Raw genomic sequence first — 19462 nt, forward strand, 5'->3', positions numbered from 1 at the left:
ACACTAGCAGCTTTCATAGACGTAGCAGCCGTTCCGCAGACCTTACGACCCGCAGAATCCATCTGTCTACTCTCTTTATCCGGGGGTTCCGTGGATGATGGAGCAGTAGCGTGTTGTTTCCTGGCGGCCGTGACTATCACCGAATCCGGGACCAGGTCCGATCTGAGAAACGCCGGATCGGAGTCTGGAGGTCTGTATTTCTTCTGCAGCCTGGAGGGAGCGGATCTTGTTGACGCCGGCGTCAGGAAAAGCTCCATCGCGGGTTCCTCCAGCCCCGGCACCAAGGGCAACTGGGGTCGAGACAGCTGTCGCTTATGGAGGGTCTCGAAGATCACTGATGTCGCAGGCGTGGGCACCGTCAGGGTAATACCCAGCTTCGCCGCCCCTCGCAATAGCACCTCTTGAAAAGACACAATGTCGTCCACTGGCGACACTCTCGTGTGGGGTGAATCTGACAGAGTGGGCGAATACCCCCGAGCACTGGACGAATCCGTATGACGGGATCTCGACCGATCTCGTCTTTGACGCCGCCGGGACCTTGTAGATGAACGACGGTCACTTCTAGAGCGTCGTCTTTGCCTTGATCGCGACCTGGATCGCGATCTGGACCTCGGAGGTCGTGGACGATCCACCGGCCTGGTCAGGGGTGGAAGTTGCGGGAGTAGAGCCAGAGTCTTCGGCTGTGGCGTCCCCTTAGGTGGTGAAGGGAAGCGCGGTAGCGAGACGGACTTTGGAGGAGGCCGTGGTGGAAGAGGCGGAGGGCGATGAGGAGGAAGCGGAGGAGGAGGAGGAGTCTTCGGCAGAGGAGGAGAGGAGGAGGATTAGTCCCAGGAAGAGGTGGAGGAGTGGGACTCTTCGGCGGCAACGGAGGAGGCGTAAGCGACCTCGGCCGAGAATGTGAGTAGACTTGAGAGTACTCCGAGTCGGAAGATCTAACCACTCTCTTTTTCTTTGCAGGTCTTTGCGAAGAAGCCCTAGAAGCAGACCTTCTAGTAGACAAACGCCGGCGCCATCGCAACCGGGGACTCGTGGAAGCAGAGGACAGGCTGACCACCGAGCCCGGGGACGCCGTCCTTGCCCTGGATCGCCTCCCTGAGGTTGACCTCTCCTTTCTAGACGTCGACCTCTTCCTCGACGTCGAATGCCTCGACATCGACACATCCCTCGACGGCGATCTCCTTTTCCTCGACGGCGATCTCCTTTTCCTCGACGTCGAGTGCCTGCTCCTCGACGTTGAACGTCGAGTAGACATCGACGGCGAGCGGCGGTGTCGCCTGGACGGCGAGCGGCGGTGTCGCCTCGACGGCGAGCGGCGGTGCCTGGAACCAACACGACGTCAATGACTCCTCGACGTTGATGTAGTTCTCGACGTCGACCTCGCCCGAGGTCTCGACGTCAGCCCATTCGACGTCGAACGGCGACGCCGCTTCGACCCAGAGCCCTGGGTCGACGGGGAGCACACGGTGGTCAACCCTCTCGACGCCGACGTCGAGGCCATCGACGTCAACGGAGAAATGTGCCGTTTTCTGGCCTTCTCTTGACTGGGGAGACCCCCAGCGGCCGCGGCAGGGGCAGAGGACTCAGACCCAGTCCTCCCATGCCCAGACCCACCTTGATCCTGAAGTTTTCTCAGCTCCAGGCCTTGGAGCCGGATCTTCTCCCTCTCTCTCCTGGTCCTCTTGGAAAAGGACTGACAGAACTCACAATCTTCAGGGACATGGGATGAAGGGAGACAGAGGATACACACTCTTTGGACGTCCGATTTGGCCTTCTTCCTGGCACACTCAGGGCATCTGTCGAACAATGCAGGCATTTTCGACAGAAAAGGTGGCAAAAACTGGCAAAAAAACTCCAGCAAATGGAAGAAGGAGTACGTAGACGTCGAGTAAAACACTCTAAACACTTGAAAAGTGTCAAAAATTTGAATTAAACCCAAAAAGGGAGAGCTCAATGCTCCAGGGTCCTGCTAGCAGGAGCCGGAAAAAAGAACTGAAAGTAAAAGGACTTGGCTGTGCATGCTGGGATACCGACGGTGTCTGGAGAGTTCCTTAAAGGCACGGTATCCCTTTTTCAGACACATAATGGCAGCCTAGGGAGGTTTGTCTGTCCATCACTTCCTCTCTATCATTCCAAGGATTTTGTGAAGGGGAAGTTTATCTAGGTATGGAACTTGACTCATTATGATAAATGTGATGTTGGTAAATATCCTTGGGATTTCTTGTTCAAGTACTGGACAGTGTAGCCTTGTAGGTACAGGCTGCATTATTGTCTTTAATTTTCTCTTAAGTGTCTATGCAGGACTGCAATGAAGACAATTTAAGAGATTATTTTTGACTATTCACTAGATTATGACTATACAAAGAGATCCCCTACTACAGAACATTTGTTTAAATAAAAAACATCCAAGGGTTGAACATGCATGCCGTACATTAAAGTCCGTTCTTTTGCTACCCTTAGGAAGGAAATTCCATGAGGACATTATTACAAAACACTATGATTACAAGGCTTTGTTAGTATAAAAGGAGGGTCTTGCAGGATACACAATAGGTTAATCTCTTGGACGCCTCCAAATCTACAGACTCTCGTAGATTTTGAAAATGAGTTTCTAACTGTTCTAAGACTGCTCCCGAAATTCCAGAGATATGCAGAGGATGAAGGGTACTTGTACTTTCTTTGCTGATAGGTCGTCAATATTGAGTCTACAGATACAACATGATAGGGTGATCATCTCTTGTAAGGTTTGTTTACCTACAAAAGAGTTGAGGAGTTTCTGGGGCCATTCAAACTCTATAAAGACGGTAGGGTGAAAGGCCTCTATTAGATTCCTGCGGATTTGTATACGTCTGAGCCTTTGATTTTGGGCCAGTATGTTAGGGTTCTTGCCCATAGCAACAGAGTGGTGTGCAGCCCAGCTTTGCAAAGGGCTTTTCACTGCGCAGCAACACGGGTCATCACATTTTTTGTAACTTTTGAACTAGAAATATTTGTTTTGTGAAAATCCATATATTGTACGACAGATGAGATGGCTTGTGTGGCAAATCTCTAAATATGTGAAAATCACGGCAGCCGCACAATTACAGTAGCCCACTATGAGAGGCGTCCCAATGGCCTCGTCTTGGCTTGGCACATAGATCATTCCTATATACAAGAAGGGTTGACGAAAAGGTCCAGATAACTAGTGCTCCATCAGTTTTACTGACTCTTCACAAACAATGTTCAGAAGCTTGTAGCTTACATGACTGGAATCCTGGATGATTACTACATTCTTTCACAATGTCAAGTATTAATGAGGAAGATAATAACTTGGGACCAAGGGCCTGATTATGATCTTGATGAGTGGGATACTCCGTCACAAACATATACAAGTTCCATAGGATATAATGGAATTGTAATTTAGCGTGATATCTGTCAAATTTGTGACGGAGTAACCCATCCGCCAATATCGTAATCAGGTCCAAAGTCTTTGGATTTCACATGGTTTCTGAAAAAAAATCTGTTTAAAAAGGGCTACATGGCCTTTGTGGACCTGAAGTCTGCATTTGCCAATATTCCCAGATGCTTGTTATGAGAATCTCTGATAAATATGGATCTACCAAGATTGTTGGCAGAGCTTTTAAAATGGTTAATTGATGCAATTATGACAAGATACAATGGTGCCGAAAAGGGGAAATTGCTAAATCTTTCTCAGTAAAAGAAGGGGATCGGTAAGGGTTTTTTTGGCTTAGACTTTGTTTACCCTGCACATAAACCAAGTTGAGGCAATCCTGGAATCTGGGATCAATGACGCATTAGTTCTGGTAGGAGGGCAAATCTACACCTTGTGTTTGTTGACAACAGTTTATGAGTGTTGCACAATCCTATGGGAATGCAAAATCTACTTGAAAGGATTACAGAATGTTGCTGTCACACAGGTTTGATCATTAATATTGCAGAAATAAAGTGTATGGCATTTATTCTACACTGGGGTTTTTCAGGTATGTCTAATATTATCTGGGTATCAGACTGACCTCTAATGGAAAATGGCATACACAGATGGTAAAGAGCAATAATGATTTATCCAAATGAGCTTGTGCTATCAAAAGCTTTGTAAAAATACCCAGAGAAAGCATTCGCTCCAGTCTTAGAGGTAAACAGAGCAACGTCTCAACCTGCAGTGACCTATAGATTTGGGGGTTCCTGAAGCCTCACCCATAACCAGGACTGAATATCATTTAATGAAATGCATGTTGTGACTTTCATAGCGCACACCTAAATTCCCTTGTCTATCGATCTGGGAAGGAGTGATATTGAAATGGCTATATAACTAAAACCCTTTCGTTATTGGGTTTGTATTTGCATCAATGAATAACTCTTTCCATATAGGTTATAAATATAAAAATATTTAAAACGATATTTTTAAATTAAATGAATATATTTTTGTAATTCTTTTTCTAAACATTTAATTTGATGAGTTAAAGTGCCGTGATATTTAATTTCTTTAGTGTCAGATTAATAATTATTTTAATTTAAGTGACATTTTTATTTTACGTTCAAATATTTATCTGATTTTAATATTTATTAATCTTCATTATTTTCACTATAGCTTACCATAGGGTGCTCTCCGCCCCAGTGGCGGAGCTGTCCACCTACATTTTAAAAGTTACGAGAAGTGAATTTTCCGTGGTAAATCTTGATGTAGGAGACAAGGAACAGAGACATGTAAATCTACACCTTTACACTCGATAATAGAGAATAGTAACTAACATTACATGTGACTAAAACTACACATGTAAATTTATCTTTGTGAAAAGGTCCCATTGTTTCTGTTTCTATCCTGAAAAATTTGAGGCATATTCCATATCGGAAACCACGTTTAAGATGTCGAGTCAAAAATTCGTCCCTTGCTCACTTTGCCACTGGATTCAAGCAAGCCGGCCTGAAGACGGCTGTAATGCCAGAAACCGGTCCTCGGAAGCTTGTTTCCGGTCCAGGGAAGGCATGGCTTGGCAGTTCGGGCTGGACTGTTCCCATGAGGCACAGGGTCAGACTGATTTGCATATAGCCATGTCTGAACTGGGGTGGCAGAGTGAGCTAAAGAACGGTGATGGATTAAACCCAGATCTTTTGACTGGGTGTGAGTGTTTGATTGGTTCATGAAGGAGAGTAGGGTCTGCTATCCTATGGTCACCCCAATTTTTGCTTTTTGCTTCACTGGTTTTCGACTTAATGTGGCTGTGGGCCTGCTAATCAGACCCACAGCCTGCTGTTCTCTCTCTAAATTCACAGACATGTACTATAGGTACATAACCAATTTGGTACTGGACACCTTGTCAGCCCCTATACAGTGCACTATAGGTGCCATGGGCATAGGTGCATCCAAGGCCTACCAGGGGCTGCAGCATATCTTTTGCCACCCCTGGCTGGTACTTAAATCGACACAACTGGCTGTTCACACAGCTGGGGCAAGGTAGTGTAATCACCCCTTGCTTAGATATAGTATACCTATATTTAAACCTATATCTGGACACATATATGCCTATCAGTCACTCCTATGGCAGGCCTTTACAATCCTGGAGGCAGAGTGCTTGGTTTTATGTGAGATGGTGCTCTAGCATGAGCTGAGCCTGTCTGCAGTGTTCGGAACCATTTCCTTACTGCTGTTCCAGTGATACTGCCATACCATATACTCTTAAGTGCATTATAATCCTCGCGGTTAATGCTAACTTTGGTTTGGCTTTATCAAAACATGTCGTGTTTGGTGTCATACATTTTGGAATACTACCCCCTCGCCAGTTCTGGCGACGGGGGTAGCATTCCACCCTTCTAGAGGGCAAAGACATGTTACTTACTGCAAATGCGGTTAATCCTAACCAGAGCCCCAGCATCACAAAATGGATGCTGCTGCCACAGACACAGGTCTGCCCTCCTGCTGCTGGCCGAAAGTCGACAGAGGAGGCTTGATCAAAGGATCTCCTGTCACAGGGAGGTGTCACACCACCCCAGACAGGAGATAGTGGATTGTAGCAGGGAGGGTTGAAAGAAACCAGACACTGCCTGGGGCACACAGGTGTCACTGGGCAGATTCCAGTCAAACCGGTTCTGGGGCACTCCAGCCCCAGTCTTGGCGGCAAACTGGACAAAGGAAAGGGGTGTAACCACCCCCTTCCTGGGTCCCACCCATAGGAGGGACATAGCAGGTAATCCAGCCCCCAGATTTGGAATATAGGTGGGAGCAGTGCCAATGCACATCAGATTATCCTGACTGAAACTTATGAAACGAAACTCTGGACCCTTCGACATCCCACTCGACGTGGAAGACTGAAGAATCTCCCTTGTGGTCAAGGAGTGGCCACCCTGTGCAAACAGGCACCATCCAGCACCTTGACGTTTGCTTTGTTGCAGTTCCCGCCGGAACTCGAGCGACAGAGATCGACAAGACCCAGCGAGCCTGCCTTCTAACAGCCCGATCCACAGTCCCTGCAAAGCTGAGACCCGTGGAGGCGACCGGAAGCGTGGGAGCGGCCATCTTGGAGGAACAACGAAGCGCTGACCGTGCAGCACCCGAGGCTCCCTCGAAGCTGTGCATTGGAGTTTGAGAAGCTCCAGCCCCGAGCAGCTCGTGCACCGAAGCTCACCCCTCCACACTCGACGAGTGCTGCGTGGGGCCCTTTTGCATCTTTCTGCTCGACGCGTTGGTCCGGTCACTTGTCCGTTGGCTAGTGGCCTCAGAACCGACGAACCTAAGAATTTACACCGCTGGTCTGGTTGCTCCAGACTGGCCCTCGCTCCCCTGAAAAGGAGCACCCGCTCTGACCTTGCTGGTCCGAGTGCAACGCCTTCTTCGAATCCTGCGTGGGTTGCCCTTGCCAAGGTTTGTTGACTCCGATCCGGAAGCCGACACCGGTGACAGCGAAAGCCTTTGTGGGACAGCTCGTGATCCACTCCAGGACATCCTCGGTTCCCCAGAGTCCACGTGGCAGCGGAGACAAGGCACCCGTCATCAACCTGATTGCGCCCGAAATCGCCTGGTTCCTTCCTGGTCACTGGCTAGTGACCCAGACTCTGTCCCCTCTGCTTTCAGGTACCCTTCAACTTCGATCCACCCTTGGATCGCCCCGGACACTTCTCTTCTGGACGCCTGCAGCATCTTCATCCTCAGGCACCATCGAACTGCGTGACGAAACCCGACACAGATTGGCACCTGTGCACCCGCTTCCTGTGGGTGAGGTAACTTACTAGCGCTGGTGTTCGCACACTGGTACACACCTCTAGTGCCTAAGTCTAAAGTTTGGTAGTCCTAGTCCAGTCGGAAGACTCCTTTTGCAATAACATAGTAACTTTTACGCACTATTGACTTTACATTGGTGAAAGCCGTGCTTCCTGCACTGCACCCGAATCCCGCGGGCTACTCCCGTCCTAACTGCTGTTAGTCCAGTGTAGTCCCAGCGATTCACAAGGCCCTAGGCCTTACCCCAGATCGATTAGTGATTGTTATACCACTTTTTTGATATATGGTTTGAGTGGCCACCGGCCTCATCCAAAACGTGCAACTTGCTTATGTTATACTGTGCTTTTATTTAAACGCTTGTGCTTCATTGCTCATAAAGAGTAGTGGGGATTATTCTAAGAATAAATACATATATTTTGATAATATATAACTTGTGTGGTGTCCTTTCATTTGATATTACAGGATTGCATATGGTAAAACAGCTGGCTTCACATGTCCTCTTGAGTTAAGCCTTTAAGGCTGCTTAGTCCATGCTACCCCTAGGATAGCTTGTCTATAAGGTTGACTTACAACCACCACCATAAGGGATTGTTTGGACTGATACAGGGTGCCCACAGAACTGTGGACATCATACATCAGGCCAACTTCTCACAGTTCAGATGCTCCGTCCATCACCACCCCCTTTTGTACTGCTTTGGCCGCCATAAGTGTGGCAGGGTATGCTCAGACGCGAGTCCCTTGCTCACTTTGCCACTGGATTCAAGCAAGCCGGGCTGAATACGGCTGTAATGCCAGAAACCGGTCCTCGGAAGCTTGTTTCCGGTCCAGGGAAGGCATGGCTTGGCAGTTCGGGCTGGACTGTTCCCATGAGGCACAGGGTCAGACTGATTTGCATATAGCCATGTCTGAACTGGGGTGGCAGAGTGGGCTAAAGAACAGTGATGGATTAAACCCAGATCTTTTGACTGGGTGTGAGTGTTTGATTGGTTCAGATGCTCCGTCGATCACCACCCCCTTTTGTACAGAGTCAAAAATGTGTGTCACCATGGTATGTATATCTGAGCATAATGGTGCTATAAAACTGTGTCAATCGGACAATTCAGAACATATTGTGTATGCCGGCATGTTACAGTCTTCACTGTTCAGCCTTTTACCACGTAGTCTTTACAAAGCATGCGAGTATCAAGCAGGCCATTTCCAGGTACTTTACAAAGCAGGACTTTACCGTGCACTCTATGCAGGAATCAATGCTCAGCGGCTAGGCTCACCTTTAACCTCTCATCCCGCACGCATATCAGCATCATCACAAAGAGGTCCACTTGTTCCCAATCCACAAACGAGCCTTACACAACATTGGTTCCACCTACCACAACAATTGTATAAACTTCCACAAACTGATTTTCCTACCTTGCCCCCAAATTTTGGAATTCCCTCCCATTGACAATCAGGAGCTGTGACAATCTCTTGGGTTTTAGAAGGGCCTTTAAAACCTGGCTGTATGAGCAAGCCTAGTAAAGGTCTGTACGCAACAATATCACACAGGTTCAGCGCCATGAAACCTTTGGGGACCGTGCACTTTATAAGCAAAACCAGATCCGGCGGTTGTGCCTTTTCCTACCTTGCCCCTTAAGCCTAGAACGACCTGGCCATGCACCACAGAGGCGTCTCCTGAGTCCTTGAATTGCTGCAAGAAACTTAAGACCTTGCTCTTCACCTAGCCTCGATCCGGACTCAACACAGGATTACTTTTGGGTAGCTGAGCATAACATAACAAACAAGTAAGTTCTTTTTTTTATGGTTCAAATCTTATATTGTGGTTTTGAATGTTTTAAAGAAGAAACACAACATTGCCAACAGGCTATCTGGCACAGACCAGGAGCTTCACAGAGCCCGTCATTGGGTAATGTACAAGTCAGTAGTTTATTACAAAAATGTGTGAGTTAAGCATTTCTGTTGTACAAAAAAATATATTTTGTTTGATTAAATAGACTAAATCTTTGCTCCATGTAGAATACGAATTTAGCCCTTTTATAGGGTACACATGGTCAATTACCTGCCTCTTAGTTCACTAACAGCATTGCTATCGGGGTTTGGGTATGAGTGTTTCTCAGTTCATGTTTAAAAACTCACTTTTATTAAATATATTACAAAAGCATGATGTGGTAGCGCGCTGGCATTTACAGACAGTACATTTCCCACTGAAATAGACAAAAACTTTCCTTCCCACTAATGTGCAGTTTTACTGATAAATCCATATAGTGTATAAACAATAATCTGTGAAAATTGGGGTTCAGCAAATATATTTATCACTTGCACATCACCAAGTAAAGTGTTCTGATTTATTTTCATCCTTCAAAATTGGGATTTCATAACTACTGAAATATATTTTAACATTGTGTACAGTTCACTTATTAGCTATATAAAGCTGTGTGTTAGAAAAAAACATACAGCCTTTCATTTCAAACTCTTTGTACAGCACCTCAGACCGTTTACTTTACAAAATCCCTGAACTCTGCAGTCAGAGAAAGAAAAGCAATAGTCAGAAGATATAAACTGACTTCTGACATCTATACCCGGCCACAGAGCAAATGTGACTAAATAAAAACAAGATTTAAAAGCATCTTTATTGATCTCTAACTTTGAGTAAACAGAACACATGTTCTTTGTCAGCTCGCCAGAAGGGGGCGAGTAGGCTCTAAATATAGCTCGCCCTGATAAATTCTGACTTGCCATAGCGAGTGGATGGGGCCTGTGTAAAAGAAAGCAAGGGGTTTTAGGGTTCAGAAGTGGGTTGTGGTAATAGGTAGTGTAGGAATTTGAATTATTAGTTGTGCAGGATGAGAGGCCTCTGCAAGTAATAGGGACACAATCTTCCCTTACTGGGTACCAAGCACCCCATTGTAGCGCTTGACTCTTTCAGGGTAGTGTAGCAGAACTGTCCAAGGCCTACTCAGGGGAGGTGGTGTAAGCTAGTAATCACAATTCACTGAACCTGCTGTAAAGCGCTCCGATACCTTCGGGTCTGGCCAGGGCTATAGAAAACTTCTTTTAAAAAAAGAAATACACAATAACAACACTAAATAACTGTATTATCCAGTCAATTTACATTTTTCTCACACACATTACTAAATAGTGCACATTAATTTACAAATATATATATATATATATATATATATATATATATTACCTACTGGGGGTCGCCAGTAGGTAGTTATAGTTACAACCTAGTTTCCATAGGAAAAACCTTTTTTTAATTGCATCCATCCAGGATATATGGACTACATCTCCCACAAGCACAATGTGTGTTTTCATATAGGGAGACGTCGTGCACTTTACTGCTGGCCCCTGATGAGGAAAATAAATTTCCGAAACGAGTCGGGCCTATTTCAAACACGCAACTGCCCATACCAACTAACGCTTTGGGGAAGGCGCACGCAGGCTCGGGTGCTACCCGCTACTTGGACAACCCCATGGAGCGTAATACATTAGTGGCGGTCCTGCCACTGGGTTGCACCACCCCGAAGAAACGGGGGCCACGAGACTCGCTATCCAAGGAGTCTCGTATGTGGAGCTGCCCGATGGATGAGGACAGGAGTGATGTTTGGGGCTCATGTTAGAGCCTTTGGAACGAGCAGTAATTTGAAAGTGCATCCATCCAGGATATATGGACTACATCTCTCACAAGCACAATGTGTGTTTTCATATAGGGAGATGGTAGACGTCGTGCACTTTACTGCTGGCCCCTGATGAGGAAAATAAATTTCCGAAACGCGTCGGGCCTATTTCAAACACGCAACTGCCCATACCAACTAACGCTTTGGGGAAGGCGCACGCAGGCTCGGGTGCTACCCGCTACTTGGACAACCCCATGGAGCGTAATACATTAGCGGCGGTCCTGCCGCTGGGTTGCACCACCCCGAAGAAACGGGGGCCACGAGACTCGCTATCCAAGGAGTCTCGTATGTGGAGCTGCGTGATGGATGAGGACAGGAGTGATGTTTGGGGCTCATGTTAGAGCCTTTGGAATGAGCAGTAATTTGAAAGTGCATCCATCCAGGATATATGGACTACATCTCCCACAAGCACAATGTGTGTTTTCATATAGGGAGATGGTAGACGTCGTGCACTTTACTGCTGGCCCCTGATGAGGAAAATAAATTTCCGAAAACGCGTCAGGCCTATTTCAAACACGCAAATGCCCATACCAACTAACGCTTTGGGGAAGGCGCACGCAGGCTCGGGTGCTACCCGCTACTTGGACAACCCCATGGAGCGTAATACATTAGCTGCGGTCCTGCCGCTGGGTTGCACCACCCCGAAGAAACGGGGGCCACGAGACTCGCTATCCAAGGAGTCTCGTATGTGGAGCTGCGCGATGGATGAGGACAGGAGTGATGTTTGGGGCTTATGTTAGAGCCTTTGGAATGAGCAGTAATTTGAAAGTGCATCCATCCAGGATATATGGACTACATCTCCCACAAGCACAATGTGTGCTTTCATATAGGGAGATGGTAGACGTCGTGCACTTTACTGCTGGCCCCTGATGAGGAAAATAAATTTCCGAAACGCGTCGGGTCTATTTCAAACACGCAACTGCCCATACCAACTAACGCTTTGGGGAAGGCGCACGCAGGCTCGGGTGCTACCCGCTACTTGGACAACCCCATGGAGCGAAATACATTAGCGGCGGTCCTGCCGCTGGGTTGCACCACCCCGAAGAAACGGGGGCCACGAGACTCGCTATCCAAGGAGTCTCGTATGTGGAGCTGCGCGATGGATGAGCACAGGAGTGATGTTTTGGGCTCATGTTAGAGCCTTTGGAACGAGCAGTAATTTGAAAGTGCATCCATCCAGGATATATGGACTACATCTCCCGCAAGCACAATGTGTGTTTTCATATAGGGAGATGGTAGACGTCGTGCACTTTACTACTGGCCCCTGATGAGGAAAATAAATTTCCGAAACGCGTCGGGCCTATTTCAAACACGCAACTGCCCATACCAACTAACGCTTTGGAGAAGGCGCACGCAGGCTCGGGTGCTACCCGCTACTTGGACAACCCCATGGAGCGTAATATATATAAATATATAGATATATACATATTACCTAATGGGGGTCGCCAGTAGGTAGTTATAGTTACAACCTAGTTTCCATAGGAAAAGTATTTTTTTATTTGCTAATAGCTTTGGCGTTGTTTGGTGAATCGTTGCGAAATTCTCCCAAAAAAAGTCTCCCCAGGTCAGCTCCTATCCTAAAAGTTTGGGGGTGATTCGTCAAGCAGGGGCTGAGAAAAAAGGGGGGGTCCCAAGACACATTTTCTCAATGTTAATTTCCATAGGAAATTTTGCAACGAGCCCCAGCCTGAACTGCTAAATGGAATTACCCCAAATTTGGCAGAAAGGTAGAGCTTGGTTTAGAAGGCGACCTTTTTTTTTTTAAATGGTGTAAATCCGTAGTTTTTGAGAAATTCAAAAAATAAGAGTGAAAAAATCAATTTCCCATAGGAAACTTTTGCAAGGCTACAGCTGAAACTACTGAACGCAATTACCCCAAATTTGGCAAAAAGGTAGTGTTTGGTTCAGAAAGCGACCTTTTATTAAATGGTGTAAATCCGTTTAGTAGTTGCTGAGAAATTAGAAAAAAAAAGTTTTGATATCTTGGCGGAGCCCAAGTCCTGTGCACAAGCTTCACTGTGATTGGCTGTCAACACTCCAAACCAGGAAGTGCTGGCCGCCATCTTGTGGCTCGGTAGAGAAAACAGAGAAACAAAGGTATAAAACAAGAGAAGTGGGGAGGGTAGAAACACCCTGACCCCCTAGGCCTGCTCAGGGGGTCCCCCCCAAAAACTTTTTACATTTTTTATTTCGCCGCATTTGCACAGTGGTGCAGGGAGGGGCGGAGTCTGACATAGCAAGTGTGCAAACGCACCTTCTGGCACATTGTAAATTGGGGGATTAAGTTCCCTTCAATCCTTAGGGTCCCTGGGGGCGAACTAGCCCACCAGGTACCTCCAGTATGCGCCAGGAAGCTGCGTTGCAGAGACGTGTTGAGAGGCCATGCCCCTTTTTACACCTCTCTGCAACACACCTCTGTGGTGCTTACTGGAGGTAGATGGTGGGCTACTTGGCCCCAAAGGAAACCTCGGAACTCAAGGGGATGTAATACCCCAATTTACAACGCTCCAGGTGGCGCGTTTGCACAGTGGTGCAGGGAGGGGGCGTGGCCTGATGTGAAAAGTGTGCTAACGCGCCCTGTGGTGCGTTTTAAGTTGGGGGATTAAGTCCCCTTAAATCCTGAGGGTCACTGGGGGCCAACTAGTCCACTAGGTCTTTTACATATGTGGTCAGTTTAGGTTTATAAATATCATATAATATCCCATGATCAAAAGATTTTCCTCAAAGCTATGTCCTACCAACAAGAAACAACATGTTTCGTTTTACCCAGTTATCTCATTCCTGTTCTAGACTATTTATATTCCCCAGTGAGCAATTTTGTACCAAACAGAATAAAGCAGTCCCTGTAGAAATAGGTAAGGTACAAAGTGTAACTAGGATTTTACTGTAAATGCACAAATAATAGCACGACAAGAGCCGCATAATTTTCCTGCTCAGCCTTCAACTGGCTCTCCTCATGCAAGCTTACAATGACTATGTCCACATTCAGAGAAGACATTGGTAGATGTTGAAGCATTCTTTACAGTCAAGCAGGCAGGGCACACACATTAAATACGTATATGCAAGTCCTAACACAACCCAACACAGTCTCAAATTCAATCAACACTTAACAGTCCCAGGATCCATCCTAGACTACTTTATGCTCCCTATGCAACTGATGTTTGAGATCAGGAAGTAACCATAACCTTTATCTAAGGCTGATACAAACTGATTCTGCATCTTTAGTTCAAATCTTCCAATACCAAATCTCCTCGCCTTCAACAACACATTTTCCATCATCCTGATCTTGTGCCAAAAAGTTATTCCATGTTAGGAAGCAGATACAAAACTTGCACTAGACATTTAAACCCAATCCAGGACTCTGAAACCATATCTTAAACACATTGTTGGAGTGTACTTGCAGGAACAGTACAAATAGAGAAATACTTGCATGTAAGCAATCAGTTCTAACTCTTACATTTACAGTACACTAAATGTAAAAGTCTAATACCTGATCTGCAATACGTAGAAGAACGGTCCGAAACCCAATACTATGTGGTCCATCCTCGGGAGGAAAGTAGGTCCCACCTACAAAGGGTCGAAGGTCAGGGGTCATCCAGACACTCATCGGCCAGCCTCCACCACTGCTGGTTGCCTAGTATTTAAAAATCAAAAGTATTAAAGATTCATTGTACAGTTTCATTCTCTAGAATAGGCATGTTTTAGATACCTGACAAACAAATACTGTCAGCTGCATACTGTAGCTACAGATTTAATCGCAGAGATGCAGAAGGACCATATAGTCTTTTCCAGATAATGTCTGATTTAAAAAAATCATGTAACCTCCTAGGGGTGGATTGACTATGTATCAATTCTGTGTCACTGTTAATTTCTAATATAAATAAAAAATTCAATAAAAATGTATTTTAAAAAAAGTAACACACTAAGGTTTTCATTAAAGATAGATCACTATATTCATATAGAAAATATGTATGTAACATTAAAGTACAGTATTACCTCTGGAATTAGAATTCGATGTTAATAAATAAAAATACCACAGTTTTTACACCCTATTTAAGTGCAATTTTCTACCACCAGCCTTTTCCTTGTATGTTTGAGACAGGACTTTTGCATGACATTATCAGTGCACCAGCTGTTTTAATGCATCACTGAAAATCAGAATTAACGGGCAGAAAAGTTTGGTAAATTGGTGCACAAACCCCAAAAAAGGGAGCAGGGAGAGGTGCAATAGAGGGGAGCTAGGACGTCAACAGTAGACTCTATATCACAGCATAAACGTCAAGAAAAGATTACTCAATACCCTCTCCAGGGATTCAATTTCATAATTATAAACTTTGGTCTCGGGCTTAACTCAGAAAGGAATTCATTAATTTACACATGTGCAAGTGACCAGCAGAGAAAATTATGTCCGATCACTAACTTATTTCAAGGTAGAAATAAACAAAATAATAACCGTTCAGATATACTATTTGTAATTATACAATTTTCAGCTGGTAAACAATAATAAAAAAAGGATTAGGTTGTCTGCTGCATCACCGGCTGGGAAGGCTGTTCCTGCCAATATGGCAGTCCTCTAGAACAGCCCGTATAGTTCCAGAACTGTTGTGAAAAATGTTTCCTGGGATCAACCACCCCAAGCTGTGCTTTCTGTAAAGCATTCCAAAAAGAGTCTGCATCCTCGCCAAAGAGGAGAGATCAATTAAAGACCATATGCATGAGCAATGCCTGCACATCGCCGGAGAATCTGGTGGACTTCATCCAGGTATGTCTACGAAGGACAATGCTGGTATTGACTAACCTCTATGGCCTCAATGCAGTCTGTAATATCCAAACTGATGCATACTTGGCCGGATCCTGCCCATCAGTGATTGAGCCTGCAAGGCCGTGAGATCCTCTGGGCCTGCTGGGCAAGATTTTGCTGGCAATTCTTACGGTATGTGGTTATTTTCCCAGTAGACTGAGTGTGTTCAAAGATTGCAGTGCCAGGCAGACAGAAGAAAAGAGGCACAGGGTTAGAAGGTTGCATGACAACTGTTTGCTCTACAGTAAAGAGCCACGTCGGTTCGGTATCTAGTATGGGAGTCCCCACCAGCTCACTCATGGGAGTCACTAACAGGTCACTCTGTAGTATCCTGCATTTGTAATGAAATGTATTTTACACCTCCTGCTCAGCCAGTGCCTGTGCTCTGTGCCCAATAGAATGTTGGAGTCATGGTGTTACCTGCTTGAATAAATCTTACTTATTTACTACCTTCCTGCGTGGACCTCCTCACTACATTGATTTGGCGACGAGCTGGCAAAGGACCAACGCGTTACATCTGCACTTCAGAGACCTGCCATAGAAAAGAGGATCTGAAGGCTACAGACTACTTTTGACGGCGGTAAAAAAGTACACGAGGAGATATCCACAGGAAACGTAAAGGTGCCAACATGAAACAAGCGTGTTCTACAATCAACATGTATGACAACAAGAAGCGAGAAACAAGCATCAAAAAGAAAAGAAGACAACAACACAAGTAAGATGATTTATACTTTACTTTACAATTTCCGTATGGAATTTCTTATTGCGCTTTAATGGCGATATTGCTTGTATGCTACGTGTCTTTTCTTGTTACTTACAAATGTTAATACATTATGTTATGCTACTTTACAGTGCCTTCTTTTAAGGCATGTGTTACAATAGCCTACTGGTTATACAATTTACATTACAGTGCTTATTTACATTTACTTTAAGTTGTGCTACTTTACAGTGTGTTACAATAGCCTACTGGCTGTACAATTTACATTACGGTACATATTACATTACGTTATTTTACAGTACCAGAAACGTTACAGTGCCCTCTTTCCCAGCTCCTGTAGGAGAATCATCTTTGTTTAAGGCTGGTGTTATGATAGTCTACTACTACATAGATTTATCACTTACTCTGTTTCTTACAATTTACATTACAGTGCTTATTACAACACTGGCAATGATCTGGAAAGGACCTACATGGGTTTCCTCAAGGACTACTGAATGCTTGAAAATGCTTGAAACAACTCCAAGGTACGAGCAACTTGTAATTACAAACAAACTATACGAATTTTAAGGCTTTCTGGCACCCTACAAACACCACCAGTGACCTTCCACTGGTCGCCCACCACGTTTATGTGCCAGTTCCTGCCATCGTCCACTTTAAACTACCTTCTTACCTTGCTTGCCTGCCTGGCCAGTGGGTGTGCGTAGAGGTTGTCTTTGGTAAGTCTGTCTCTCTCCATTTCCTATTTCCTCTCTTGCGTCTCACTGTCTTCTTCTTTCTATTTCATGGTTGTAGAAGATGGGTTTATTCTTTTTGCTTACTTACACTTTACCCTCTCCTCCTTGTCTTCTCCCATCTATCTCCTTGCTATGCTTTGCATGTTCTTTTCCTTGATGTTCTCGGTCTCTCCGTTGTTCATTCCTTGCTATCCGTACTTTGTTCTCTCTCGTTATTCTTTATTCATATTTAGATTTGTGCTTCTGTTGGAAGGAAAGGGGATATGTAGCATCCTGCATTTGTAATGAAATGTATTGTACACCTCCTGCTCAGCCAGTGCCTGTGATTTGTGCCCAACAGAATGTTATAGTCATGATATGCCTCGGAATGCTGGGACTCAGAGAGGTGAAGTGACAGTTGGTCATGGGCTGAACAGCAGACAGGCTGCTCCTGGTGGGGCTCTCCTTCAGAACATAACTACTTGTTATACTACTTGTTACCTGCTTGAATAAATCTTACTTAATTACTATCTCCCTGCATAGACCTCCTCGCTACACACTCACTGGTCCTGGTGGAGATGGTTCCGGCATCAGGAACCACAGTTAATCCCTTGGTCAGAGTGGAAGTCTGTACCAGAGTTGGTACGGGCCCAGTAATAGGTCATAAGGGGACAGACAGCTCCTGGGAGGACCTACTGATGGCAATCCCGCTGTAGGCCAGGTGGGTCCTCTGGGTCTGAAGGTATGCCAGAGAGAGTTGGAAGTGCACTGAAAATTTTCAGTATGGCCTTTCTAAAGCTGCAATCTGCTCTGGGTCACTGATGACCCCAGGAGTGTCAGGTATATCAGGACCTACTGAGGAATTGGTTGCGTGGCAGGAGACCTTAATGGAGTGCAACTTACATCTTGAAAACCTTGCACATTCTCTTTGTCATCTTATGCTTGTGCTCGAACTTTCACTACCTGAAGATTTCAAGCAAGATGTGGAGCAGTCTCGGGATTGGCTTTGTGATCAGGACAGGGACCCAGCCTGCAACATGGAGCAGGTTCTGTCTGAAGACAGCAACTACTTCTTGTGTTCGGCGGCATATAACTTTGTCTCCTAGTCTTGAATAATCTGTGGGTGCAGTTGGGACCATTTATCACACAGTTTAGAGTCATGTCAGAGGCACACTTTGCGGGCTTCGTGACCAAAATCTGCTTCCTGATATTATGGCATGGCTCGACTCCTGTACGTTTTGGTGGAGACATTGTTCCCCTGGATGTAATCTGAAGCAGAGCCTCGATCCATGTTTGAAGGCACTGGAAGAAAGGGACTGACATTAGCTCACAGAGATAGGGATTATATGGCTCCACACTGCCACTTCCAGGGCAGCATTGAGCCAACACAGAGCAACCGTCACTCCCTAATGTGGTGTGCAGTTGCACGGCTAAAAAAATTCTCCAGTTCCAGTCTGGCACCTGAGGGATATTCTAAGGTGAGTAACCTGCAATTAAGAGTATGCATTCAAAAATATCTCTCCTTATTCCATTTGACTTAACTAATTCCCAGTTGCTGCATCATGCAGGAACAGAATACGGTTTGATTTGTTATGATTTTTGCATATGTTGCTGAAATAAACGTCTACACATCTTATCCTCATCCTTTATTTATGTAATGAATCACATCAATAAGGTTTGTCTCACATAAACCTTTCCCTACTGAAAGCCTACCACTGTGGATTTTGTTACCCGATAGCTGAAAGGTACTTCTATATTTGTTAATGTTCATATTTATTCACACACTAAAACCAAGTTGTCTTGTTGTCACTCTTCTCCATGACTTTTGATGTCTGATTTATGCACAATCCGTCCCTCCACATTTCTGTGTGATTGTTTACAACTAAAGTGAAAAAGGCAACAAAGTTGTGCTGCCAGTACATTTGTTATTGCAATCAGAATTAGGCCCTCCACTAAACATCTGACAGTTCATTTAACCTCCCTCGGACTGAGACTCTCTTCATCACCCCCTAGATTCTCCACAAAGAAAAGGTTACTTGTAGTTCTAGTTCATGTGAAACTTCATTGAGGTTCATTCAACTTCATTGAAGTCTTAAACGCTAGAATAATTCCTTGCTGCATGTGTGGCAATTTTAATGGAAGCAAACAGTCCACAAGAATCTTTTACGTCATAAATTGGAAAATATTCTGACTACCTTCTAAGAAAAACAGGCATGAACCTACATTGTGTAAGGTGGAGATTATAATAGTTTATCGGCTACATTTGGCTCAATCTAAACTGCAATACTCATCTCCAAAGCAAATTTCCAAATCAAATGTCATTTTATAAAGTCCCGGTCATTAAAGATT

General features: G+C 45.2%; 1 protein-coding gene across 8 annotated transcripts in view; it reads right to left on the reverse strand.

Moving 5' to 3' along the window:
- The window catches only part of SPATA20 (spermatogenesis associated 20), a 2403479-nt gene that overhangs the window by 1382332 nt on the left and 1001685 nt on the right, over positions 1 to 19462 (reverse strand). For all 8 annotated transcript variants that reach the window (XM_078654432.1, XM_078654437.1, XM_078654433.1 and 5 more), the window contains one exon: positions 14372 to 14515. In XM_078654432.1, the coding sequence (XP_078510558.1) occupies positions 14372 to 14515 (144 nt within the window). The remainder of the gene's footprint in view (positions 1 to 14371; positions 14516 to 19462) is intronic.

Source organism: Lissotriton helveticus, chromosome 7 (assembly GCF_964261635.1).
Source record: "Lissotriton helveticus chromosome 7, aLisHel1.1, whole genome shotgun sequence".
In the NCBI taxonomy this organism is placed as follows: domain Eukaryota; kingdom Metazoa; phylum Chordata; class Amphibia; order Caudata; family Salamandridae; genus Lissotriton; species Lissotriton helveticus.